General features: G+C 41.5%; 1 protein-coding gene across 2 annotated transcripts; it reads right to left on the bottom strand.

Moving 5' to 3' along the window:
• Positions 1 to 274: 274 nt before the first annotated feature.
• RIPK2 (receptor interacting serine/threonine kinase 2) lies at positions 275 to 27918 on the bottom strand. Of its 2 annotated transcripts, none has more exons than XM_068396879.1 (11): positions 27852 to 27918; positions 23342 to 23495; positions 22010 to 22165; positions 19559 to 19716; positions 10938 to 10987; positions 10439 to 10600; positions 7191 to 7276; positions 6919 to 7008; positions 6199 to 6304; positions 2121 to 2300; positions 275 to 950 (listed from the first exon to the last, which is right to left on the bottom strand). In XM_068396879.1, exons 2-11 carry the CDS (start codon positions 23375 to 23377, stop codon positions 625 to 627), a joined length of 1350 nt encoding a protein of 449 aa, XP_068252980.1. In that variant the 5' UTR covers positions 23378 to 23495; positions 27852 to 27918; the 3' UTR covers positions 275 to 624. The 2 variants fall into 2 exon arrangements, with proteins under 2 accessions (XP_068252980.1, XP_068252979.1); XM_068396878.1 differs by having other exon boundaries at positions 27559 to 27915.

Raw genomic sequence — 27918 nt, 5'->3', positions numbered from 1 at the left:
CCCCTGGGCTCCCTTTTAGACTCACATTCTTCTTATGTAGTGATCTGAAGCACTTGCTCTGGCAACAAAATGGGAAAACCAAACCAAAACACAATGAAAATCCTGTAAAAATGCAATGTAAACTTCCTCCCACCTACCACTCTTCTCAGGTATCTTGGAAGGAGTAACCAGTATGGCTGAAAGAAGAAAATTTATTATAAACACATTATACAAGCTCCAAAATAATCACCTAGATTTTTTCTCGCTCTATGGAAAAGAGCAGATGGAGGGAGAAAAAACAATACTCCAAGTTGAGATAGGTTGTCTCAATCCTGTGAGGTGAAAGGAAAGAATATGTATAAACAGAAAATATGTAAAACAGAACATTTAATGTTTTTTTCTGTCGTGTATAAACAAAATGCTTGTATGAACTGAGTCAATAAGTATCAAGTGTTTGGCTTTATGACTGCACTCCAACTGATTAATTTGTAACTCACCAAATGCAGTCCAGATGAATTCAGTGTCATTTCTGAGACTCTACAAAGGCACAGTAAAGACAAAGCAGCACATATATAAAACTACTACATAGAAACAAGAATTGTGTTGTAAGAAATATTCACATGGCTTCATACAGAAAGAATTAATTTAAAGATGCTGTCTTAGAGAATTACATGCAATGTCTGGATAAGGTTGAAGTCCTAGCTGTTTGTTATCTTTCAACTTTTGTATTATAATTCTGGCAAATTCCTCTCCTTGGCTATCTGAGGTATCAAGAAGTTGTCGGACTTTTGATGTCCTTGTAGGTTTGGTGCTTATAAGTTCATAGTCTTCTTTCATCAGTAAAAATCTTGATAGAAGAGCATCCAGTGACTGATTCAAACATGCTTCAGTCATCTGATCAATAATTTCTTCTCTTTTACTTTGGATCCATTGATGAGCTACATTCTGTTGCATGGTTTCCAAAACAAAATCTGAGATTGGAGAGGATTAAAAAAAAAAGTTAGTATTGTAACTGTCTGTCAATAAATAGTGCCATAAAACAAAGAACAAGCTGAGAAAGAGCTGTTTAAAACTTGTTTTTGGTCAGAAATACACTGGACTACTAAACATGCTTTTAACACTTCACAATTTTATTCCATATTTAAAATGTTCCAATTCATCAGATTTGGTGGTTAGAGTACTTATTTTATCTGAATCACAGAACAATTTAGGTTGGAAGGAACCCCTCAAGGAGATCATCTGGTCTAATGGCCTGCTCAGAGCTGGGCCAGCTCAAGTTGCTCAGGGCCTTGTCCAGCAGAGCAACCTGTTCTAGTGTTTAACCTGACCTAGTACTAATAAGAGAGAGAGCTGGTAACTTCACTTTCCAGTGGGATTTTTATTGAAGTTTACTGAAAACACCCCTGTAGTTTCCTGCATATTTTCCTTAAGCTGAAGAGTCGCACAGTGAAAAGGTGCCGATTCTCATATTTCCAGAAGAGGGATGACATGGCACATCTTTATAAAGTTGCATGTTATTGTGTGGCTTACAAAAAAATATCTCACTGGATAATTCATCATGCATTAAAGATTCTTTTTGTTATTTTTTTTGAAGCACATTTTTACAGTTATTTAATGCATAGGAATATCATGCAGTGGGCTCTCAACTAATACAGAAGATCATTAAAGGTGAGATGCTGACACAGCTGCTGCTTCTCTTTGCCCCACCATTACTAAGAGTAAGATTGACAGGCCTAAAAAGTGGGGAGAAGTGAAAGGCAACAAGATGAGTTAAGCTCGAACTAACTTTTTTCCTGTTCTGTTGGATTGCAGCACTGCTACAGCAGTAGGAGAAAGGAGAAATAATATGAGCAAAGGGAATGGGATAAAGAAGACTCAAGACAGCAGTAATTAAGTTTGCTTAAAAGGAGAAAAAAAAGCTAGGAGCTACAGGTACATGTACTAGGTCACATTTTACATTGGTTTTACTTACTTTGTAATATAAGGCTACAAGGACAGAATTACTTGCATTCTTAATTTGTAGAATGCTTTGTTTTAATTTTATAGACGAAGAACAGTTCCAGTTTCCATTTCATACACACATATATTTGATATTAGGACACCTATTGTGGGTCTTGGAATTAAATCAGTGTTTGCCATACCTGAAGGAACTGGTGATAACCGCAGCATACATGATGCAGAATTTGAAGCATCTGAAACAGTCTTGTCAGATGACGGAAAATAACTGTATGGATGCACAAGAAGTTTCGCACTCTGAGTTACAGAGATATTTTCATCCGTGCTCTGACTGCTGAGAGAGGGTAGACTCCCAGAATTCCCATCTTAAAAAAAAAAAAAAAAGAGGACGGGGCAGAGGGGGGAAAGAGCGAGCTGCATTACTTCTATATTCAAATAAAACACAGCCATCAGAGACTATTTAGAGCAATTCCACAAAACAAGTACATAAACAACCTAAATTCACTTCAAATACAAAACATTATTCCTTAAACTCAGGTTCTGGGTACATTTATGTCCCTTATCTTTTGCCAGGGCTTGACCATGTGTTTGGGGGTCTTGTTTTATTTTAAAAGAACATTGAGAGAACAAATCCAGTAGCTATGAACTTTAAAAAAGCTCTGTTTGATGTAAAATTTTTGTAGGGACTAGAAGAACAAAATAACATCTTCAAGTGTTTGGAGAGGTAGCTAGGAGCCAGCATGAAAGCTGACTGATTTATTTTGATGAAGTTTAGCAGCATAACAAAGGTGAAAAAACTGAGAGAAAGATTCAGGTGGAGGGAAAGAACATGAAGACCAATGGTGACATTTGGTGGGAAGACAATGGAAGCTTTTGGTAGTCCGTCAAAACAGCTTATGACTTCAAGAAAGCTTCATGTAAATATTTGCAAAGAAAGGGAAAAAAAAGGGATTTTATCAGGTGGAAAGCTGAATAGTTTCTATTTTTAGGATTTTTTTATAGCAGAAAAAGATGATGGATGTGAAAGCAGCAACAGGAATGACTCAAAGAAGATAGGACAGCTGAAGAGAAAACAATTAGAGGTCATATGCTTAATTCTGTATATGGTTTTTATTACAGACTCTCACAGTGTTACTTGATAAAGAGCTTCAAAGATGTTGATGAAAAACCAGAGATGCAGATGTAAGAATTCAGATGAACATCTAAAGACGCAATAAGAACAGGTGGCCCCTGGACAGGTCAGGATTTACACATACCCATCCAATGGGGGTATTTGAAGGTGTATTACTAGATCAGACTGTTGACCTGTGGAAGAATATAGCTATAAGTACAAGGAGCAGGAATAGGAAAACTGTGAAAGAAATTACACTTTCATTATTTAAAAAAATGGTGGACTAGAACTCATAGTAGTCATGCTAGTCATTTCATTTCATTAAAGAGAGAGAAAGTAAGCTGGGAAGAGCTATAGAGTGGGAAGTAGCAGATGTTATCACTGCATGAATGAGAAAGGATTAGAAGACAACTGGTGTGAGTGAAAGATCCTTTTAGAAAAGGATTTTAAACAGCTCTGCTGGGACAGATTGTTATAGATCACTAGGCACACACGGATCTTTAATAACATTAGAGACAAAACTACTGGGATTGTACTAGTATGGGAGAATGAACTTGACCAGTGACCACAGCATAAAAAATAGAAACATGCTAATGAAATTTGCAGGTGTTATTCAGAAAGAACAGGTTGACCCAGGTTACTTAGAAAGAACCTAGTTAACCTAGAAGACTGGAGTGGAAATTCAGCAGCACAAAACATGAAATCTAGACTTTCTGCTTCAAGCTGGGGCCAATGATTTGGAATTGAGATGAGGAAAAAAAAAACCTAGGTAGATTATTCTGCTACGAAGGATCTTGTGAGAAAGGAAAACTAAAATTATAAGTTATATTACGTAAAGTTCTTATTTCAGGCAGAAAACACTTGTCACAATTCTTTTTTAATACTAAGTACAGATGTCTGGTAGCCTTAGTTCAATGACTTAAGTTAGAACATGCACAGGCAAAACTAGTAGGATACCAGGAGAATGAAGCAGCTTATTTTACAAATGGACTTCAAAAGAGCGCATCTTGTTTGTCTAGCAAAAAAAAGTGTATTAAAGGATTACTCTCTATATCAGAAGTAAAAGGGAACTGGGGTTGTTTAGCCTGGAGAAAAGGAGGCTCAGGGGAGGCCTTATTGCTGTCTACAACTACCTGAAAGGAAGTTGTAGCGAGGTGGGTGTTGATCTCTTTTCCAGGGTAGGAAGTGATAGGATGAGAGGAAACAGCCTCAAGTTGTGCCAGGGGAGGTTTAGATTGGATATTAGGAAAAATTTCTTCACTGAAAGGGTTGTCAAGCATTGGAACAGGCTGCCCAGGCAGGGAAGTGGTGGAGTCACCATCCCTGGAGGTATTTAAAAGACATGTAGATGTGGGGCTTAGGGATATGTTTTAGTGGTGGGCTTGGCAGTGCTAGGTTAACGGTTGGACTTGATGATGTTAAAGGTCTTTTCTAACCTAAATGATTCTATGATTCTATGAAAATGGGAAAAGAGCTATTTAAGCTTAACGCAATGCTCAAGAATAAGTTTGTATAAGCTGGCTAGGGAAGAAAAATTAGAGAGGCTGAAAGTTAGAAGACAGTTCCTAACTCTGAAGGAACAAGTTTATAGAAGAAGTCTTCTAATTGGTGGAAAAAACAACTCAAATAAAATCTATAGTCATTAACTTCTGCCTTGGTGCCATGCCAAACTCAATGCTTGCCAACAGCTACCTGGGAACCGATCTTCACCTGAAACAATTGCATCTAATCTTGGCAAAGTAAGAAGAATTGCAGTCTTACTTTCCATTATAAAACTACCTGATGCAGATATTGGCAAAGTAATAACAGACACTTCTGCTGTAGTACAGTTTTTTAGACATTATTTTCACAGGCTTTACAGTATCTATACATACATTCAACAAAGTCTAAGCCGTGACTCTGTAAAGGATCACCAACTGATCAATCAGATTAATAGTACCACCACAATCTCATCAATGACCTCCACAGGCAGATACAGCAATTTTTAACAGGAACCAGCAGCCAAAAAGAGCTGACATTTATCATTATCTTATCTGATTACACTTACAGTCCATGCTCATATTCAAGCTAATATTCCACATTCTAAAATTCATCACAACATTCCTATTAGGCTTGGTATTCACAAGTTATTCTTCATCTTTAAGATTTTTATGCTATGTGTATAGATAAATGCTTGGGTAGAGGTACAGTCAAACTACACTACACTTGCTTTCTGCCATCTTCCCCAGTAACTCAAATTCCTTAAGCCTCTCATAATTTATTTTTCCTGGAATTCCTGCTGTATTTATATCTTTCTAGTACATTGAGCACAAACCCAGAACTGTAGATGTGTTCAAAAAGGAGCTGGAAAAGAAACTGCCTGTGCCCTCCTACCTCTACCAGAACATCTCCAGTTTTGCAGCACCTCAGCATACTTTTTGATGCCCTGCTTTATAGCAGTGAAGTCAATCGTCTTGTCTGCTTTCACACCACTGGTATCTGCAAAGGCAAAGGATGCTCCATTCTTTTGAAATATATGTTTGCATTCTTTCAAGAGAAGAAACTCAAGTGCAGTTTTAGTTTCATAATGTAGTGCTATTTCACCTGGGTTCCATCACATTTTTCTGGCTTCTGATGTCAGCAAAACATCAAGATTGAGTTTCGTCGGGCAATTTTGCCAACTTTTATTCAGAAAAGGTGACAGCTACAAAAGGTCTGTGTGGATACTTTTGTAAGGCAATCTATTTATTACAGCCATTTTATTTATTGAATTAAAAATGATAGAGAGGTTGGGCTGCATTAGAAACTTTCAGTTTACTCAGCTTTAGGAGTGCCTCAAAATGTTTAGCCTTTTTATCTTTAGAAGTAGTTCACAAATGATTAACTACACTGCCAAGCGTCTGAAGGGACAAGTAAATTCTATCTATCTCTGCCCTCACAACCCTGAATAGGAAAACTGAAGGTGTGAGCTGTGGGGATTTCTCACGTGAGAGGAACAGAAAAACAGAGCTAAAATACTCTGCTTTTTTACTCAGAGGACTAAGTTTACAAAACACATCTATTTTCTGATGTAAACGGAGATCCAACTTTTTACTATGCAAATGCAATGTCACAGTGGGAGTGTAAAGCTGCAATGGCAACTTAAATTTACATAAAGTCATCAGTATCTGTACCTGATGAGAGGATATTACACTTGGGAACAGACTTGAGGCTTGATATATCTGGAGAGATGCTCCGAAGGGGAAGTGCATCACATTGAATGGAGGCAGAACGTGTTTCCTGAAACGATTCCAATTGTATATTGAAAAAGCACATTAAATAAATACAAGGTTGCAATTTTTTACAGAGAACTTTCCCATCACTGTCTTTTCCCTACTATCTAAATGCTCAATAGACAGCACAATTAAAATACAGTAGAACAGAATAAATTATGTAATCCTAATACTTGTGTTTTTCCAAAGCTTACAGCGATTTTGTATACAAGTTTAACTATCAGTAAGAACCAAAAGCAGCAGCATTAAGAATCAAAATATAAAAGAAAATCTATATGACCCTGTATAAGCAAGCTCCGTAGAGATGTAAGGGAGCAGAAGACAATCTCTTACAAGTTTCAGACATTGTGTGCTGCATTCCTCCTTGAAGGGACGGCATTCCCATGTTTAAGGATATACCAACACGCCCTTCTTTTTTCTGCACACTTACCCTTTACTATCTTCACCTGTATGGCTATGCATTTGTTACACCCTGGCTCAACTAACACATTTTATGCCTTTCCTGACTGCATAGGAAAGTAAGCTGCAGAACAATTCCCCCTTATTAAGTTAACCCCCCTTGTAAGCTCTCAGGATCTTTAATGATGCCAACATACCAAATGTAATATGTAAAATATTTACCTCTTGAGGATTCAGAGGTATATTTAGAGATATCTGCTTCACATCTGCTTTCCTTCCACTCTTGTAAATACATAGTGATTCATATAGTGACTGGAAAAGACATATTTACCTGTATCAAATTTCTGCTATAAGACAAGATTACAGCTCTGTACAAACACGTGCTTCAGCCAGATACAAGATTAGATAATTGACAAAAGAGATTACATTTCTTTTAGCAACTAAAAGTTACCAACTTATTTGACCAACTCATGACTGTAACAAAAGCCACGTACCTTTGATCTCTTTAACAGTATTACTGCTTCCAGCATAGCTATTTCATCAAATGTTCGCAGGACTGGCTCAAGATCTATTAAGCATTCTAAACAAAGAAAGAGTACCTTGTTGAATGATTTAAAGTGGAAATTAGATTTTCATTTTGCTAAAGGTACTTACTTACATTTACAAAAGTAATTTGTCTATTGATACATATCAAACCACTTATGCTGCTAAATGGAAGTTTCTTCCTTTCACCTGTTACAACAGTTACACATCACCTATCCTGATCTCGCCATCTCAGCACTCTGTATCAACACAGATCCAGGACTGTGCCAGACTGCAAGTCTTGCATTCCTGGAACGGATAGATCGGTGGGTTTGCTATCTTTCAAGACAGACCCAACAAGCCTGGTTTGCTAAATGGGACCAAACAGCACAAGATCTCAGAGTGAGTCACTGTCTTCCCACTCCAAGAGAGTTGTAAAGATTTATATGGAAAAAGAAACAAACTCCCCACCACAGCAATATCTAGAAGAGATGCTGTGCAGCAGGGCCAGAGAAGATGGTGATAGTCAAGGCACTGACCTATCACATCCAGTGAATCCAAACGATAGCGCCCTCATGCTCACCAAAGGCAGCAAGTCAGAGAAGATAAAATCACCTCCTCAAGTAGGGAGACACATGACAATCCAATAAGCAAGTGACAACCTGTGCTATATGTTCCCTTGCTTTCTAATGATGAAAGGTTTACAAAACTAAGTATTTCAAATTTTGAGATGACTATATTATAAAAATGTTTCTTTGAAACTGCGCCCAAGTACAACAAAACCTCAGGAAAGGATGATGGCATATCACAATTCTACTGCATTTCTATGGACTCCATCCATTTGGCAAAACCCATTTATTATACTAGCAATCTGTCACACTGCATCCTTATTAACTTATTTTTATTTTTTACTATAATTTTACCAGAGTACTCCCATATTAACTTTTTTCTGCTAGCATTTTCAAGACATACATTCAATACCAGGATTCTTATTTTCTTGCATGAGATAAAACAGAGTTTTACAGGTTTGGCAGTCCGTTTTCCACACTGAAATACTAGCATTGTTAATTTTTGTTGATTATAATTAAATTGTAGGTACAAGTTCATTCCAAGTACATGCAGAAACATGGTGATAAGTAGTCTTTACCCCTTCTTTACAAGGGGAACAGACAGGTTAACTGAGCTTGTCTATTTAAAGTTTATTTAACAAAAAGGGGTTCGGGGTGTTTTGTTTTTTCCCCCCACATGCTACAGTAATTGCAAAATTTCCCAATCAGTGAGCTTTACATCCCTTAATTTTGCAACAGTTTTGCAACTTCCTCTTTCTTTTTATGATAGTAAAGTAGAGGAAAAAGCAATGCATGTTTTCTTCAAAGACCATCTTACTAATAACAGAACCCAAGTTAGCTCACACTTTAGTACATATCCCAGGTAATTATCTCTTCAGTGTGACCATAGACTTTGATATTTTGTTTTGGTTAACTGACACTGGAAAACAAGAATACATAAGGAAATATCATGATATGTCTATTCTTTTTTATTTAAAAAAATATTATAAATAGATATATTTCCTTTCTTGGAAAAAATAATTCTACAACTTGTGATCATACAACCAGACTCATGCCAAAATAACCTGACATTTCAAAATGTTCTTTATGCAAAAATAGGAATGCCTCAAAAAAGGACATGTAATTAATTTTGGACTGTAAACTGAACATAAAGATGCTGTATGTGTTTGGATGTGTCCCCATTCTGTCCTCTGCCAAACTGATGCAAAAAAACCAAAAGTTACGAACATTTCTTTCTAAGCTATCTGAACAGCAACTTTCTAACACTTCCCAGCTCAAAGGGAGTATGCCTATAAAGTTTTCAAAATAATAAACAAACTTCTGTTCTCCAAAGCTACATACGAAGCATTAAGATTGCAGACCTCCCTACCCATAACATTAAAATAAAACAAACCAACCCTAAAAACAAAACCCACCAGAACCAACTAAAAAAAACCCTTGTATTTCAGGTTTGAGCCATTGCATCTTCAACCTAAGCAGCGAGAAACTTAAAATACAGAATTGTTTAAGCCAGAGCTCTGTACTGTTCTACATTTGAATACTTTCAGTAACTCTCTTATTCTACCTTTTTACCTCTCCAAGGCGATTCAGCTTTCCCTATAGAATTAGGAACATGTTTTCTAAAGGAGTAGGGAGGAAGTTTTTGAAGGACATGCAAATTAAACAAGCACAGTGAGGCAGCTGCCGGAACCATTAGCTTCATCACACCACATATGTGGACATACGTGACCACAGCAACACTCGGCAAGAGCAAATTTCACAGTTGAAAACAGGTAATCACTTTCTGACAATTTTGATGGAATTACCTTTACACAATGGCCAAACAAGAGCCGAAAGTCACTACGAAATTAAGCATATTAAGGAGAAATTGTTATGGGGGATAAATTTGGACTCAACATACACCAAGTATATCAGCTGAGTGCGACAAACACAGGTTTGCAAAAACCAAACCAAAACTTCCAGTTCACACTATGCTACACTAACCTCTATAAGTTCACACTTCCATTTTGTTCTCTAAATTCTGTAATCCACTGTCAAAAAGGCTAAAAGTATCTATATTTGGTCTCATGGACAAAAAGCTGAACAGAGGCAAGATGGAAAGAGAAAGTTAAGTGCGTGGGTTCAGCCAGTTCCTGCTTGATCTGGGAGGTGGAACAGTCAAAGATAAAGTCTCAGTGAAAAAGATTTATACTGAGATGCAAACACAAGGTGAAATCACTATAGCTTAACTGATGTGCAATGATTTGTTGGTGAGTTTTCCAGCTTGCTCAGAAATCCCACAGTACTCATTATATACTTCTCCACCTTTCTTTAAAAAAAAAGTCCCCTTCAACAATAAACAAAAAAAAACCCAGTGCAAGTAGTTAAACAAAACATGCTGCATTTTTACAGGTAAATTAGAGATGGCAAATGCAAAAGACTCCAACCAACAACTTGGTTTTATGGCACACACGTAGTTCCATTCATAAGTTTGTTTACAGACATAGTGGAAGCAGACAAGCACCTTATCATATGCCACAAGACTGAGCACATATATCTCTTGACATCTTTACCATTTCCCTTTTGTGACTATAACCTTGTTCTGTAAGTACCATGTTCAACAGAAACTTGGCAATTGAAAAACCTTTCCTCATTATGGAAGGTAAACTCACTTAAGAATGATGGTCTTTCATCTGGGTTTTGTGCCCATCCACTTCCTATCAATCTTATGATGAGCAGTCGATGAGGAATGTCCATTGACAAACTTTCTTCACTTAAGTCTAGTCGCTGTCCTTGTGACACACTATACATTATCTGCAAGGGGTTTATAACTTCTGTCAAAATAGACATCGTGCGTTCATTAGAAATATATGCAATATAAATAGCTTACTATAGGAGGAATAATTTAGTTTGCAGACATAGTATTTATGATTCACCAAAATAAGGTTATGTTTCTTTTTTTAAAAAAAATATTTTAATTTATCAAATAACACTGTAATTAAAAAAAAAAAAAGAGTCTAATTTGAAAAGTAACTCAAAGTGTCCTTCAACAAGCTTACAAGTTGAATCATTAAAAAATAACCCCTAAAATGAAGTCCCCAGGTACCCAGGTCTCAGGTTTAGCCTTTACATAAGGCTGGAAAAATAAATTAAAGGAAGACATGGCCTTACCTTCAAATGGCTGTTTCCTTGACATCACTTCCCACATAATAATTGCATAACTGTTTAAAGTATAAAAAGTACAGAAAACCTTTTTTTAGACTACCAACACTTAATAACACAATGTGATCAGCTTACATTTTATTAAAAACATTTCGCTAAAATGATCCCGCATGCACACACGGGACTGACTATAGCTAACTACAACGATGACCTGAATATATGAAAAGTAACAGGAATTTTAACCAGCAATTTCAACTACAACTAGTTATTAAGTACAGAAAAGGTACATGGCATATAAACTCCTACTCCAAATCCGTATTAGCTCTGCTCTACTAATACGTTGCAAATTACGTGTATGCAGTTTAAATCTCAGTACACAAATCGAAGCGAGCCCCAGAGTCCCAACTTCTCTGTCCTAACTGCAATACTGTGGCATGTCCCCAGTCTGGATTGACTCTCTTTAACACTCCCATGGGAAGCAGAGCACTAGTAGGGAGGATGGCATTCACCCACACCTCTATCCCAATACAGAGTCAGGTAAGACAGGGACTTGTATCTGGGAAGCACAATCCAGCTTCCCCCCCAGACATATACACTTTCAACATATGCAATCTTTTCTATAGGGAGAGATGTCACTTTTACATACAAGATTCACTTTACAAAAGAGACTCTCAGGAAGACCACCCTGAACTATAGCCAGCAGACTGAACACACATCTGCTTCCTCAAACTGGTGAATTTTTTGTCCATTCACATCAACATGAATGGGAAGTGGCTCAGCAAATACAAATCTGCTCCATCTTTAGTAGACTAGTCACTCCCTTCAATCATCAGGTTGTATTAAAAAAAGGTAACTTCAAACGACTTTGTAATTTAAATTGGATTAGATTATTTCATTTAAATGAAGCATTGACTTCATTTATAAAAAAAATAATCAATGCAGTTAAAGCAAATAAAATAAAATAATGTAAAAACCCAAATCTGGTTTTCCTATTTAAGAATAGGAATTTGGTGTGAGGAATGAATGTAGTAGTCCTAAATCTAAAATGAGAGAGCAAAAATATTTCACTGCTTAAGAACCTAATTTCCAACATCAAACATACCCTTGTAAACTTACGTCTACTCCTTTATTTTTTCAGGAAATAAATTTAAAAATCGGTTGAAAAGTTTTTAAAATGTTACTTCAAAAAACCTGAAATCTAGTTTCCACTGAAGCAATAAAAATGAAACTATACAAAGAACTATTTTTTTGCTGAAGAAGAATTACACTTATCAGAATAAATGTTTCCTCAACTACTCAAACAACTGTGCACAAAGACAGTATTTTCCTGCACCACTAAGAAGTACCATATTTTGCATACACGTTACATTTAACTGCCTCTAAGCATTACATCATCTAACAGCTACCAATTAAGAAGAATCAAAAAAAAAAAAGTAAGAACAAAATAACTGACGCTTAAAATCAATCATTTAAATTGAGCTTTCCTAGCTACTTACTCTGCTCACCTGTTAACATTCATCAATGATAAAATTAATTCAGGTAACTTTTAATAAAAGCAGTCCTCCCTGTTAGACGGCCTGCTTTTGATGCATTCTTGAGAAATTACAGAATCACAGATTCACAGAATCAATCAGACTGGAAGAGACCTCTGGGATTATTGAGTCCAACCATTGCCCTGACACCACCATGTCAACTAGACCATGGCACTAAGTGCCATGTCCAGTCTTTTCTTAAACACATCCAGAGATGGTGACTCCACCACCTCCCTGGGCAGCCCATTCCAATGTCTAATGGCCCTTTCTGAGAAGAAATGCTTCCTAATGTCCAACCTGAACCTCCCCTGGCGAAGCTTGAGGCTATGTCCTCTTGTCCTATTGCTAGTTGCCCAGGAGAAGAGGCCGACTCCCACTCCACTACAACCTCCCTTCAGGTAGTTGTAGACTGCAATAAGGTCACCTCTGAGCCTCCTCCAGGCTAAACAACCCCAGCTCCCTCAGCCGTTCCTCGTAGGTCAGACCCTCCAGACCCTTCACCAGCTTGGTCGCCCTCCTCTGGACTCGCTCCAACACCTCAACATCTTTCTTGAAGTGCGGGGCCCAGAACTGGACACAGTACTCAAGGTGCGGCCTCACCAGTGCCGAGTACAGAGGGACGATCACTTCCCTAGATCGGCTGGCTACACTATTCCTAATAGAGGCCAGGATGACATTGGCCTTCCTGGCCACCTGGGCACACTGCTGGCTCATGTTTAGCCAGCTGTCGATCAGCACCCCCAAGTCTCTTTCTGCCGGGCTGCTTTCTAGCCACTCTTCCCCCAGCCTGTAGCACTGCAGGGGGTTGTTGTGGCCGAAGTGTAAGACCCGGCACTTGTTCTTGTTGAACCTCATGCCGTTGGTCTCGGCCCATCTATCTAACCTGTCCAGATCCCTCTGTAGGGCCTTCCTACCCTCCAGCAGATCAACACTCCCACCCAGCTTGGTGTCATCTGCAAATTTACTGAGGGTGCACTCAATCCCTACGTCTAGATCATCTATAAAGATATTGAACAGCACCGGCCCCAGAACTGAGCCCTGGGAAACACCGCTAGTGACTGGCTGCCAGTTGGACTTTGCCCCATTCACCACCACTCTCTGGGCTCGGCCATCAGCTAGTTTTTAACCCATCGAAGAGTCCACCCATCCAAGCCCCGGGCAGACAGTTTGTCTAGGAGGATGCTGTGGGAGACAGTGTCGAATGCTTTACTGAAGTCTAGATAGACTACATCCACAGCCCTGCCCTCATCTACTAAGCGGGTCACTTGGTCATAGAAGGAGACCAGGTTGGTCAAGCAGGACCTGCCTTTCATCATGCTGGCTGGCCCCGATGCCCCGATTGTCCTGCATGTGCCGTGTAATGGCACTCAGGATGATCTGTTCCATCACCTTGCCTGGCACCGAGGTCAGGCTGACAGGCCTATAGTTCCCTGGATCCTCCTTCCGGCCCTTCTTGTAGATGGGCGTTACATTTGCTAATTTCCAGTCAGCTGGAACTTCTCCAGTTAACCAGGACTGCCGGTAGATAATAGAGAGTGGTTTGGCAAGTTCATTTGTCAGTTCCTTCATTACTCTGGGGTGAATCCCATCCGGGCCCATAGCCTTGTGGGTGTCCAACTGGCACAGCAGGTCACTATCCATCTCCTCCTGGATCATGGGAGGTTCACACAGCCCCCCGTCCCTAACTTCAGGCTCTGGAAGCCGAGTGTCCTGAGGACAACCGGTCTTGACATTAAAGACCGAGGCAAAGAAGGCATTGAGCACCTCTGCCTTTTTCTCATCCCCTGACACTACACTACCCTCCTCGTTCAGCAAGTGGTGGAGGCTCTCCTTGACCCTCCTTTTGCTGTTAATGTATTTGTAGAAGCTTTTTTTGTTATCTTTGACTGTAGCAGCAAAATCAAGCTCTAATTGAGCTTTGGCCCTTCTAATCTTCTCCCTACACAACCTGGCAACGTCCCTATAGACCTCCCAAGTTACCCAACCCCTCTTCCAGAGCAAACAGGCTCTCTTTTTTTCCTTAAGTTCTAGCCTAAGTTCTCTGTTTAACCAGGCCGGTCTTCTTCCCCAACTGTGGAAGACCCTTGGCCTGCAAACAGCTGTGCTTTACTTGGGGAGCATAAGATTTGCTTGGGAACACTGCACTGAGAATAGTTTTTGCTTGCTTCTAAGATAAAGGAGCCGAGACCAGTTCACAGGGCTTTTTGAGGCATGAAAGAAGCAAACATGTGTTGAAGGTCAGTTCTGAACACAGAGCTGAAAACAGGGAATGGTTGTTGATGTTTTGAGCCCAGGACACTGTGGCTCTTCCCAGAATGGGTGATGAGTGCTTAGCGTGTGAATGTTGATGTTATCTTGAACTGCATAGTCTGGCTCCTGCATTGTAGCAGTTAAACAGGGTAGTAGAATAACAATAAAAAAGCCTTAGGCCTTTCGGCTTCAGACCCTTGCATCCTCGAACTCAGAGTCTGTGCCCTCCTTGCCGCCCGCCGCACCCGATGGCTTGTCTTCCTACACACTGGGACAGCCTGCTCCTGAATATTTAGCAATTCCCTTTTAAAGCATGACCAGCCTTCCTGGACTCCTTTGCCCTTCAGGACCGATTCCCAAGGGACTCTGTTCACTAACCTCTTAAACAGGCTAAAGTCTGCCTGCCGGAAATCTAAGGCAGAAGTTCTGCTCTTGCCCCTCCTTACTTCCCCCACTATCGAAAACTCTAACATTTCATGATTGCTATTCCCAAGACAGCCACCGACCCTCACATCTCCCACTAGTCCCTCCCTGTTCACAAACAACAGGTCAAGCAGGGCCCCTCCTCTAGTGGGCTCATTTACCACTTGCATGAGGAAGTTGTCCTCCACACATTCGAGGAACCTCCTAGATTGCTTCCTCTCTGCCATGTTGTATTTCCAGCAGACATCTGGCAAGTTGAAGTCGCCCACGAGTACAAGGGCCGGCGACTGGGCGGCTTCTGACAGCCACTTGTAAAACACCTCGTCTGCCTGCTCATCCTGGTTGGGTGGTCTATAACAGACTCCCACCATAATGTCCGCCCTGCCGACCTTCCCCCTGATCTTTACCGATAGACATTCAACCTTGTCATCCTCATCATCTTCCTCAATTTCGACACAGTCCAAGCACTCCCTAACATACAACGCTACCCCACCGCCTCTCCTGCTTCGCCTGTCCCTCTTAAAGAGCTTATAGCCATCCATAGCAGCACTCCAGTCATGAGAGTCATCCCACCACATTTCTGTGATTCATGCAGCCTGATTTTTTTTGGCATGGCAAATTGTTCCTTTTGTAAAAAGTAATGCTGCTTGACTGTTGTTTAAATGATTTGTTTCTTTAAGAAAGATCCTTCCCCACAAATTAGCTTCAATATCTCAACAACATTCAGCTGTATCTGCTGTGGTCAATTAATCAGACATCCAGCCTTTCATTCAGTTTGGAATCTCTCTACAATTAAAGATAATTTTCTCAATTCTACCACCCTGCAGCGTACCACTTCCTGCTGATTCCCCTTTATACTATTCATGTTTTCCTTTTTTATTTCTGCTTCATAGCATCTCCTTCTGATCCTGAGCACAGATCTTCCTGTGTGACCTTTCTTGTGGTCATTTCCTTCACTCTCTCTCTACCTTCATGTCTTCCTGCCTTGAACTGCCATCCCTCTTTATGATGTTGTCTCAGTTTCTTTTCTGTCTTCTCAAATAATCTCTTTCCTCTTATTCCTTATTCTCTCTTATTTTCTCCCATTGGTTGTTATTCCTTTGTACACATTTTTTTTTCTTTCTAACAAACATTTGTCTTCCTCATCTCCACTCACTCATTAAGCCACCAGCCACACTTTCAAATACTCTAAAATCAGAAGCCAGAAGAGATAACATCACACTGCTACTTCTTGCCCCATAATATATCATTACTCCTTTTCACTGTCTTCCTAGTTCAGTTTTTCTCATCAAAGGATGAGGAAAGCAGGTATCACAGAATCACAGAATCACAGAATCACAGAATGTTAGGGATTGGAAGGGACCTCGAAAGATCATCTAGTCCAATCCCCCTGCCGGAGCAGGATTGCCTAGACCATATCACACAGGAACGCATCCAGGCGGGTTTTGAATGTCTCCAGAGAAAGAGACTCCACAACCTCTCTGGGCAGCCTGTTCCAGTGTTCGGTCACCCTCACCGTAAAGAAGTTTTTCCTCATATTTATGTGGAACCTCCTGTGTTCCAGCTTGCACCCATTGCCCCTTGTCCTGTCAAGGGATGTCACTGAGAAGAGCCTGGCTCCATCCTCATGACACTTGCCCTTTACATATTTATAAACATTAATGAGGTCACCCCTCAGTCTCCTCTTCTCTAAGCTAAAGAGACCCAGCTCCCTCAGCCTCTCCTCATAAGGGAGATGTTCCACTCCCTTAATCATCTTCGTGGCTCTGCGCTGGACTCTCTCTAGCAGTTCCCTGTCCTTCTTGAACTGAGGGGCCCAGAACTGGACACAGTATTCCAGATGCGGCCTCACCAGGGCAGAGTAGAGGGGGAGGAGAACCTCTCTCGACCTGCTAACCACACCCCTTCTGGTCTCCAACAGCTCTGCCCCCAACTTGTACTGGTACATGGGGTTGTTCTTGCCCAGATGCAGGACTCTACACTTGCCCTTGTTATATTTCATTAAATTTCTCCCCGCCCAACTCTCCAGCCTGCCCAGGTCTCTCTGAATGGCTGCGCAGCCTTCCGGCGCGTCAGCCACTCCTCCCAGTTTTGTGTCATCAGCGAACTTGCTGACAGCGCACTCTATTCCCTCATCCAAGTCATTAATGAATATATTGAATAGTACTGGTCCCAGTACCGACCCTTGAGGGACTCCGCTAGACACAGGCCTCCAACTGGACTCTGTCCTATTGACCACCACTCTCTGGCTTCTTTCCTTCAGCCAGTTCACAGTCCACCTCACTACCCGATCATCCAGACCACACTTCCTCAGTTTAGCTGCGAGGATGCTGTGGGAGACCGTGTCAAACGCTTTACTGAAATCGAGATAGACCACATCCACAGCTTTACCATCATCTATCCACCTGGTTACGTCCTCATAAAAGGCTATCAAGTTGGTTAAGCATGACTTTCCCTTGGTGAAGCCATGCTGAGTGCCCCTCATGATCCCCCTATCCTTGATGTGCCTAGAGACAGCACCAAGGACAAGTTGTTCCATCACCTTTCCGGGGATGGAGGTGAGGTTGACCGGTCTATAGTTACCCAGGTCCTCCTTCTTGCCCTTTTTGAAGACTGGAGTGACATTCGCTTTCCTCCAGTCCTCAGGCACCTCTCCCGTTGCCCACGACTTAGCAAAGATGATGGAGAGTGGCCTAGCAATGACTTCCGCCAGCTCCCTCAGCACCCGCGGGGGCATCCCATCAGGGCCCATGGATTTATGGACGTCCAGATTGTTTAATTGGTCCCTGACCCAGCCCTCATCTACCAAGACAGATGCCTCCTCTATCCTGACTTCTTCTGGGGCCTCAGGCGTCCGGGGCTCCTCAGGACAGCCTCCAGCAGTACAGACAGAGGCAAAGAAGACATTCAGTAACTCCGCCTTCTTTTTATCCTCTGTCTCCAGGGCCCCCACCTCATTCATCAGTGGGCCTACATTGCCTCTAGTGTTGGCTTTACCTGCAATGTATTTGAAGAAGCCCTTTCTGTTGTCCTTGACCTCTCTTGCAAGGTTTAATTCCAAGGAGGCCTTAGCTTTCCTAGTTGCCTCCCTACATCCTCTGACAACAGACTTATATTCCTCCCAAGTGGCCAGCCCCTCCTTCCATGATCTGTACACCCTCTTCTTCCACTTGAGTTTGCCCAGCAGTTCCCTGTTTAACCATGCAGGTCTCCTGGTACCCTTCCTTGACTTCCTACCTGTTGGGATGCTCTGATCTTGAGCTCGGAAGAAGCAGTCCTTGAATGCTAACCAACTATCTTGGGCCCCCTTACCTTCTAGTACCCTGTCCCATGGGATTTCCCCTAGCAATTGCTTGAAAAGGCCAAAGTTGGCCCTCCTGAAGTCCAGGGTTGTGATTCTGCTAGCTATTCTGTTCCTGCCACATTAGATCCTGAACTCTACCATCTCATGGTCACTACAACCAAGGCTGCCCTCAACCTTCACCTCTTCAACAAGACTCTTCAACCAGATGGTATGTTACCATCTCTATTCTTTGGACAAGAATATAAAAGAACTTCATGTTCCTGTTAAGGGTAAGAGATAATTAAGAGAAATAGTGGCCTCTCTGGAAGTCAGTGAGACCGTCTGAGACTGATTCATCGCTCACCAAAATACAACTCTGTCAAAGATAGTTGAAGGTAAAGGTGGTGGAGTGCAACAGAGAGATGGACTTTGTCACAGTGATCTGCCTCTTCATGCCTCCTCTGTCTCCAGTTACACATGACAATTCCCTCTACGATCGTTCAAGTAATTTTTGAGCTCTCCAAGCCTGTTCAGATTAGCTAATTGTAACTCCGATATCCTAAGAGCAATTGCCGTTTTGTTACATGGGTTGCCACCGCTCTACTACTTTCTATGCTGTTACTTCTACTACTCCGAACTGACTGATGTAAACCTAGCTGAACTTTCATAAGGTAAGTTATTCCTTAAGATCTCTCTAAATACCTCCTCCAATCCCATTACCCTGTTTTTTCCTAACCCCTTTCCAATAATGTTTTCTTCTTTCCCCTGAGTACCTTCTGCAAATTATGTTAATTGATGTGCACAAATTACAAGGGTATGTGCATTGAGATAATGGTGTGAGCAGTTTTTCCCCTCCCTACATTGTCTCTATGCGTACACTCACTTATAGAAACCAGCCTCCTCTGCCTGTTTCTGTAGTTCTAGCTTGATTTCTGGAGCATTACACTTGTCACAGTGTTTCCTAAAGAAACACGTGATCAAATACAGCTACCACTCAGTTCTATTTTCCCCGGTTCATTTTGCATATACACTTACAACACTTTTGAAAATAACAAAATTGCTGAAAATATGTTAAAGTCTAAGATGAGTAAATAAAATCTGAATTCAGATTGCAAAGCCCACTTGAGAACAACATGAGTTACCTGTAGATATCGTGTTTTACACTTGCACGGGTTTTCTGACTGGGATTGTAATCTTCAGGTGGCATGTAGATAATCGTCCCTCCTTCTGGCAAAGAGGTTTCACTTCGTGATTGCGACACGGATATGACACGCCATTTTGACATGCCAAAGTCTGCAATCTGGAAAGGACAAATCAGTTGTTCTGAGAAGAAAAACTGGATTTATTTGGTGACTGTTGTTAGAAATTCCTGAAATATCCCTGAAAGAACAGGTCACTCCTTAATCTGACACGAAAAAAATATGTGGTTGTCCTAGCAACAGGAAACACTCCAGTTGAGAAAGCATTCCCAGGTCATGACTCATGCTATCCCTATAGCATTGCCCTATCCTGTTGTTCTTTTAAGAAAGGACTCATACTCTGTGACTGGAGAATCTGCTATGGGAGTCTGTCCTGCATGAAGAAAATCACTTTTTTTGTTTAAAAAAAGCAAACAAAAAACCATTTCAGCTCCCTGACTGTGAAGAAAGCACACATTTAGTATAAATCGTAACAGCTCTATGTAACTTAGCTTGCAGATATCCCAAGACAGTTGCTCTCACAGAAAAATTTTAGGGTACTCCACCTCAGCCCCAAAACTGTGAAATATTAATCTTGAATTAATAAATATGATATTCTGAAATTCTGTGCTGCAAAAAGTGCCTGAATATTTTGTTTACTGTGCACTCTGATGCCTTGTCCCTTTCTACGGAGTTTACAGTACATCTACATAAAGAATTAATTGACTTCAGTTTACATTCCCGGACATCCACGTGCCAGGGAGCAAGATGTCAGACTAGGTTATGGGTAGGGAGACAAACAGCCAGCAGAATAAACTTGCTGGTTGAGCTGTAGAGGGTCTGGCATACAAGGAAGAAAGATAAGCAGCCAGCTACAAGCTCTGCACTTGTCCAGCATTTGCATAAGAGCAAAAACATTTTCAGCAATGATGCCTGTGCGAGCACTGTGGCAACTAAGATAACAGAAATAAACCTTCTGGAGAGCATACAGTCAAAATCCACAGTAGAAAAGAACCTTTTTTTCTCTCGAATTCACTCTCATCAATCCTTTCTCACTGTAACTGGTCGCATTATCTTGCTCATTCAGTAAATCTGGGACAGCCAGAAGCACTCTATGAATGGTGTTACTATTATACATATGCAATACTTCTGTTTGGCATGCATGATAACCTTTCTTGCATTTCCTGCCAGCTGTCCTAATTTAGAGAATCTTGCTTCACCCTAAAAAAACACTTAAAACCCTAAGGACAGTCTTCCAAAGACTCCTTACAGGAGGCAGAGCAGGTATGCAAGAGTTAACCTCTTCCCTTCAATTGTTCCAGCAAATCAACTGTTGAGATGCGGTCAGGCAGAGCACCAGTCCACACCAATGCAGTTAGGGATTAGAAAAAGAGTGGATAAAAAAATTACTTGGACCAGTTCCCCAATCAGGTTTATCAGGAAGCTCGAGAGATGGCAATACCAGCACAACTGAGTGGGAGGTGGTATGACCTGCTGAGGGTGTGAGTGGAGACAAAGCTGTGTAAGGCGCCTTGCTGCCAAGAAAAATGTCTTTGCAATGGAGAAAGAAGAAATCAGCGCTGGATCTTTGATCCTTGCTCAAAGGAATCACAAAAAGATTAATCTCGCAGTAACAACTGAAGCATTCGCCATTCAAGTATAAATTAAGTGCAAACTATCTCTTATTTCTCATTTACTTGAATAGTATATTCTATCAATTTTAAAAACAGAGGGTCTTTTACAAAAAAAAAACCCCAGCTCTTGCAATTATGGAAGTACCTAACCATTCTGTCATAACTGAGTGTCTCTTTCACATCATGGCAGTGATATTTTAAAAGGCAGAATTAAGGTTTTAAACTAATACTACTTCTCTATGTATATTTGCTTGCTCTAAAAAGCTTCACAAAAGCCATCTTCCAACATGTTCAGATTTCGCAGTTACGTTTTACATGTTCTCATACTACACTAACAGAACATATATGTACATATTGCATGATAAATACCAAATGGGGTATTAATGTTTGAATTTCATCTACTGTCCTCCAGAACTAACATGTCTGAGTGTCTCAGACAGGAACATTTTCTATTTTCTCCTCAGAAAGGACCAGATGTAGGTACCCTTGGAAGGCTGCCATACGAAAATGTTACTGCTGTTGAGTATCAGCTACTGCTACAGCAGAAACAGCCCAAATTCTGGCTTTCTGGGCTTTTCAGATGGATCAAATCCACACTTGAGCAAAGCAGAGTTTTCAAAAGAAAAACTCAAAAGTTCTGTCTGCAAGGATAGAAGAAAACATCTGGCATACACTTACATCCCCTCTGTATGACCACATCCTTACTCTTCCTCCCCTACAATAATTAGAACACTTTCACTCATTCTGGATGCTGAAGAACATAAGAATTAAATAACTCTACCTTGACATGAAACTCATCATCCAGCAAAATATTCTGGGTTTTCAAGTCATGGTGCAGCAATGGAGGATTCATGTTGTGCAAATAGTTTACTCCCAAAGCAATTTCATAAAGAATGCGGAATCTGAGGCACCAGGGAATGTTAGGATATACATCTTTCTGCAAAGATAAAACCACAAAACCAGAATATAATCCTCTGTTCTGATCTAGCAGCACAACACAAAGACTTTCATAATTAGAACAAAGTGACTTGGACAAACAGTAATCTTTTAAAACATACATTACATGAACTCCTTAAAAAATTGTAACTGAGCATTAAGACTGGTTAGCTGTTAAAACAAATATATAAATGTTAATCATGCAGTGTTATGTTTCCATTCCCTAGCATTCACATAATAGTTCATGACTGGTATACATGATGTAGGACATTTACTATATTACTCATTCATATGGAAATATAATTTACAGATGAACTCCTGTATGAAACTTGCAACCCACAGATTGTAAGTACTACACAAAGGAAGGCAAGAATCATATCTTCAACTGACACTGGGGAAAAAAAAAGCTGTGGTGAAACTAGGCACCAAATACTACCTTTATAAATATTAATACACCAAGAAAAAGGCAGTAAAAGTCAACTGAAATCTTAAAAGTTACATTGTCACTAATGCCTTTATAAAAAACACACAGCTGAGCTCTCTAGGGTGTGAGATATGTACTGATTAAAGGTAGACAAGACTGCAGTGCTGTTGAGACACAACTGCAGTAGCTTTACAGTAACAATACTGGATGCTCAGACCAAGCTAATGGGAACAGCTGAGACTTCAGCACAGGAGAACTTACTCCTGAGAGTACGATGTGGTAGAAATACCCATATCTGTTTAGATTACTGATATTTGACTTCTATAAACTAAAGTCATAACCTTCAATTTTTTTATAAAGATTCAGATTCAGGAAAAAAACCTCATCTTTGTGTGATATTTACACTGGAATAATTCTGGCACCCAGGTTGAAGTAAGCATAAGTATTTCGGCTTCTAACTAGAGAATAACAGAGATTTTTAAGTGATTGTATATAATAATTCAACATAAAGCCAGTTATAGGTCACGACATTAAAGGAAAAAGTGTAATAAAACTGAAGTCTGCTGAGTTTGGTTGTTTTTTGGGGATACAGAAAGTTTATCTGAGCACCAAAAACTAGTAGTGACAATGACTGTCCTTTAATTTGAAATATTATTAATAATACACTTTACTATAGTATTTCCCTTAAGTATGTAAATCACAATCTATTTGAAACAACCGGGGATTGTATTTAAAGACTGTAAGTACACTTACCCCATGTAAAAGCTGGTTTAATGACCCATTTGTCATGTATTCTGTTACTATTCCCAGAAACTCAGGCTCGTTGCAAATTCCCAAAATTGGCAGAATGTAACTAAACCTGGCTTTGTGCAATATCTCTGCTTCTTTTAGAAGGTGGTTTCTATCACTTAAAGAAAAGAAACAAACAAAAAAGGTTACCATACCAATACTAGGAAACTCAAAGCAAATGTTGGATTCACTATAGTCTCTTAAAAAAATTATGTACCTATATGCAGTACCACCACCTTGCAGCATTTGTTTCCTACTATGCTGTTTTGATAACAAGATACTGTAAGACAAACAAGAATCTGCAAATGCAAATACAAGATAGCTTCCCCAGTTTTGTTGTACCATTCAAATCTATTTCCATCACACATTTCATCCATGTTTCCAGTAAATAAGGATACAGTCAGAACTCCAATGTAACCATAATGGTAATAACCAACTACATTTGTCCTATCCTACTGCCCATCTTCAAATTCTGAGTTTTCACAGAGGCCCAATATTAATCTCCTACAGAGTGGAGCTCAAGTTTTATTTAAGAATGAGTATGCTTCTATCCCTAAAAATGATAAACTTTTTGCTATGCCTGATATCTCAAATGTTCTTGAAAAAAATGGGTTTGTTGACAGTGAGGATGCTTGGACCATGAAGGATAATTCTAAGAAAAATAGATTTAGATTTTGTACCAGTGGAGACTGGTACAGGTACAAGTACATGACTAGGATAACCAAACACAGGACTTTTACAGCACATCTAAGACTCATCCTTTGGATGTGAGCCAGTCTGATTCAGAAGCAAGACAGCTGTGCTGGGGCACAGCTATGTACAAGCCAGGGGTATGCCCATAACGATTTGCTCGGCACAGCGCTGTGTTAATATGGCTATGCAGCTCCTGCGTGAGAGCCGGCTTGCATCCATCAAGCTCAGGGCTCACATCAGTCTGGACCCATTGATGTAGATTTAGCCCTCACAAAGAAAAGGCCATCAGAGTATATGGGGAAAAGAGGAAGCCTGGAGAACTAAAGCCTGCTGCTTCTATGACAAGAAAACTTAGAATTTAGATGGATGAAATTAAGGTCAATTGTTGGCCCTTATCTGTGTGATGGAAAAAGGCTTCTATTATAGGAAACTCTAGGAAATGATCAAAGTAAAAAGGCAGCCTTCAAGAAAAGCATGGGACAAAAGACACAACTCCCTCCCTTCCTCCAGAAAAGACTAGGTTTGAGAAAGCTAGGGGTTTTCCCAGACTGTGAGGCACATCTGCATGGGATTCAGCTGTAGCTGGGAAACCAGTTGCAACATATCAAGGTCTATTCCTGTGTCTGTAAGTCACGTCACCTTTGTCTGCTCCATACCAGAAGGGCATTGAATAATGCTGAGACTAGTACTTAGTTACTAGCCGCAATAGCTTCCAAACTGGCTTTCTCTTTGGCTGGTCACACACTAAGTTCTGGGATACTCCAACGGAGTCCAGTTGGAGGCCTGTGTCTAGCGGAGTCCCTCAAGGATCGGTACTGGGACCAGTACTATTCAATATATTCATTAATGACTTGGATGAGGGAATAGAGTGCACTGTCAGCAAGTTCGCTGATGACACAAAACTGGGAGGAGTGGCTGACACACGGGAAGGCTGCGCAGCCATTCAGAGAGACCTGGACAGGCTGGAGAGTTGGGCGGGGAGAAATTTAATGAAATATAACAAGGGCAAGTGTAGAGTCCTGCATCTGGGCAAGAACAACCCCATATACCAGTACAAGTTGGGGACAGAGCTGTTGGAGACCAGCGTAGGGGAAAGGGACTTGGGGGTCCTAGTGGACAGCAGGATGACCATGAGCCAGCAGTGTGCCCTTGTGGCCAAGAAGGCCAATGGCATCCTGGGGTGTATTAGAAGGGGTGTGGTTAGCAGGTCGAGAGAGGTTCTCCTCCCCCTCTACTCTGCCCTGGTGAGGCCGCATCTGGAATATTGTGTCCAGTTCTGGGCCCCTCAGTTCAAGAAGGACAGGGAACTGCTAGAGAGAGTCCAGTGCAGAGCCACAAAGATGATTAAGAGAGTGGAACATCTCCCTTATGAGGAGAGGCTGAGGGAGCTGGGTCTCTTTAGCTTAGAGAAGAGGAGACTGAGGGGTGACCTCATTAATGTTTATAAATATGTAAAGGGCAAGTGTCATGAGGATGGAGCCAGGCTCTTCTCAGTGACATCCCTTGACAGGACAAGGGGCAATGGGTGCAAGCTGGAACACAGGAGGTTCCACATAAATATGAGGAAAAACTTCTTTACGGTGAGGGTGACCGAACACTGGAACAGGCTGCCCAGAGAGGTTGTGGAGTCTCTTTCTCTGGAGACATTCAAAACCCGCCTGGATGCGTTCCTGTGTGATATGGTCTAGGCAATCCTGCTCCGGCAGGGGGATTGGACTAGATGATCTTTCGAGGTCCCTTCCAATCCCTAACATTCTGTGATTCTGTGATACACAGTGCAGGCTTCCTGTTTGGGGAATTAACTGCACTGTGAACTCTTCCCTTTTCTTTACAGCATTTACAGGATGGTATTTTATGTTGCCTACTATACAACTGACAAATTACTTGCTGCAGAGACTCAGGAATAACAGATTTCTTACAGCTTTCAGTCCTCTGATAGCGTTTCCAAGCTTTGCATGATATATGCTAGGCGGCTGAACTATTGATTACCCCCGTTGCCCTTTTCATCATGATTTCACAGGTTAGATGTCATACTAATCTAAATTCTTGCAAGGCTAAAAATAATATTTGTTGGTTTCTCCCAGCTGAGTTCAGAGGATAAACACTGCATTTCTGATTAGCAGGGATTTAAGCAGACATTTAAATTAAAGGAAAAAACAAACAACAATAAACTTATCAGAGAACACAATATTCTTGCTTAAAGACATAACTGAGATTCCATTTCACCCTGGCAAGATTTCAGAGATAAAGCCTCAGTATACACACCTGGGGAATAAGAGGTGAGATAGCTTAAAACAACTTATCCTCTAGCACGTTGGGTCACAAGACTAGATGTTTTGAGGGAAGCTATTCTGCCTGAATGCCTAATACTAGATCAAAGAAACCTGAGGCAGTAAAGATTAAAGATGCCTAGATAAGACACGAGAGGCAGGTTTACAGTCAGGCAGGCTTCAGAAGAAGAGGCAAATTTGCATTGATATGATAAAAAAATTGGCACTACAGGGAGTGAATGAGACAGAGATGGATGAAAAATTATTACCCACTGCCCCTTACATGGAGCGACAGCTCCTGCAATAAACACGCTGTCACTTGGGCCCCAGAAAAATGGGGAACGCAATTGCTACAAGTTGAAGAGCTAATGGAAAATATCAGTTGTACGTGGAGGGCTACAAGCCTATTATTTTAAATTAGCTTCTCTTGGTACTGCAAGATCAGTGACAAAAAAGAAAAAAATCAATTGTGCATTGTCTCGGAGAAGCTTCTTCTAGGAGCTAGAAGCAATCTCTAGTGGATACAGTAATATATTCCTTATATTCTGTCTCTGTAAACAACAAATCTATAGCAATCACTGTATTTTAATATCCTGCTGATACTTCAGCAGAACAGTTAGCAACCAACAGTCCCAGAAAGAAGCCGAACTGTGCAAATCCCACCTTGAGAAGGAACCAAGGTGCACACCGCAAAAGAAAAAACCTTCCAACGAGGCAACATGCTTCGAGTCTCACATGCTGAGACTGAAACCACCCATTTTCAGTCACCGGAAGAGAGGAAGCTCCGGGGCTCGTACGTGCCTTCTCATGGCTCAAGCTGAATCAGTCTTCGTGGGACCTTCTTTGCCCTTGGATTTAAAGCAACGCTGCCCAACAAGACACCCGGCCTTTGATCCACCAACCTGAGAAACCCATGCGGGCACCTTCGCCGTTGCAACTCGGCCCACGCCCAGCAGAGCCCGGGCTCCCACCACCCGTGGTCGCTTTACCCACCGACGGGACGCACTCACGCAATGTCCCGGACACGGAGGGAGCGTGGGACCCCCGCCCTGCTTTAGGGGAAAGGCGGGTTCAGTTCAGTCCTTCTCCAGGGGGCGAGGAGGGTGATGGGGGCGGCACGGCTGCCGAGCTACCCCCCCCCATCACCCCCCCCGCCCCCGGGCCGCCACCCTCCGGGATGCCCCATCCCGGCGGTCCCCCCCTGCTCACCCCCGTTACCTGTCTAGCAGCGGCCCTTGCAGGCATTTGAGGGCCACCGGGACCCTCCAGTCAGCGTGACGGGCGGCGGACACGGTACCGTAAGCGCCATGGCTGATAAAACGCAAGTCCGGCAGTTTGTTGGAGGGGATGGAGGGAAGGGCGTAGCTGATGGCCCCTGCCTGGCTTCCACCATCCCCGCCGCTCATCCTCGGGGTCCGCGCTGCCTGGGGCGGCCGCGCCGCCTCTCCGCCGGGCGCAGCGCACCCCAGAGCGCCGCTCCTCTCACCCTCCTTCTCTGCCTCTCCCCCCACCTGCCGGGCCCGCCTCCTCGCCAATCCGCCGGCAGCCCGCTCGTCCTTCGGCCCCACGGAGGAGCGA

The sequence above is a fragment of the Nyctibius grandis genome, chromosome 3 (assembly GCF_013368605.1).
Source record: "Nyctibius grandis isolate bNycGra1 chromosome 3, bNycGra1.pri, whole genome shotgun sequence".
Taxonomy (NCBI): Eukaryota; Metazoa; Chordata; class Aves; order Nyctibiiformes; family Nyctibiidae; genus Nyctibius; species Nyctibius grandis.
This window is presented reverse-complemented; position numbering and strand designations above follow the sequence as displayed.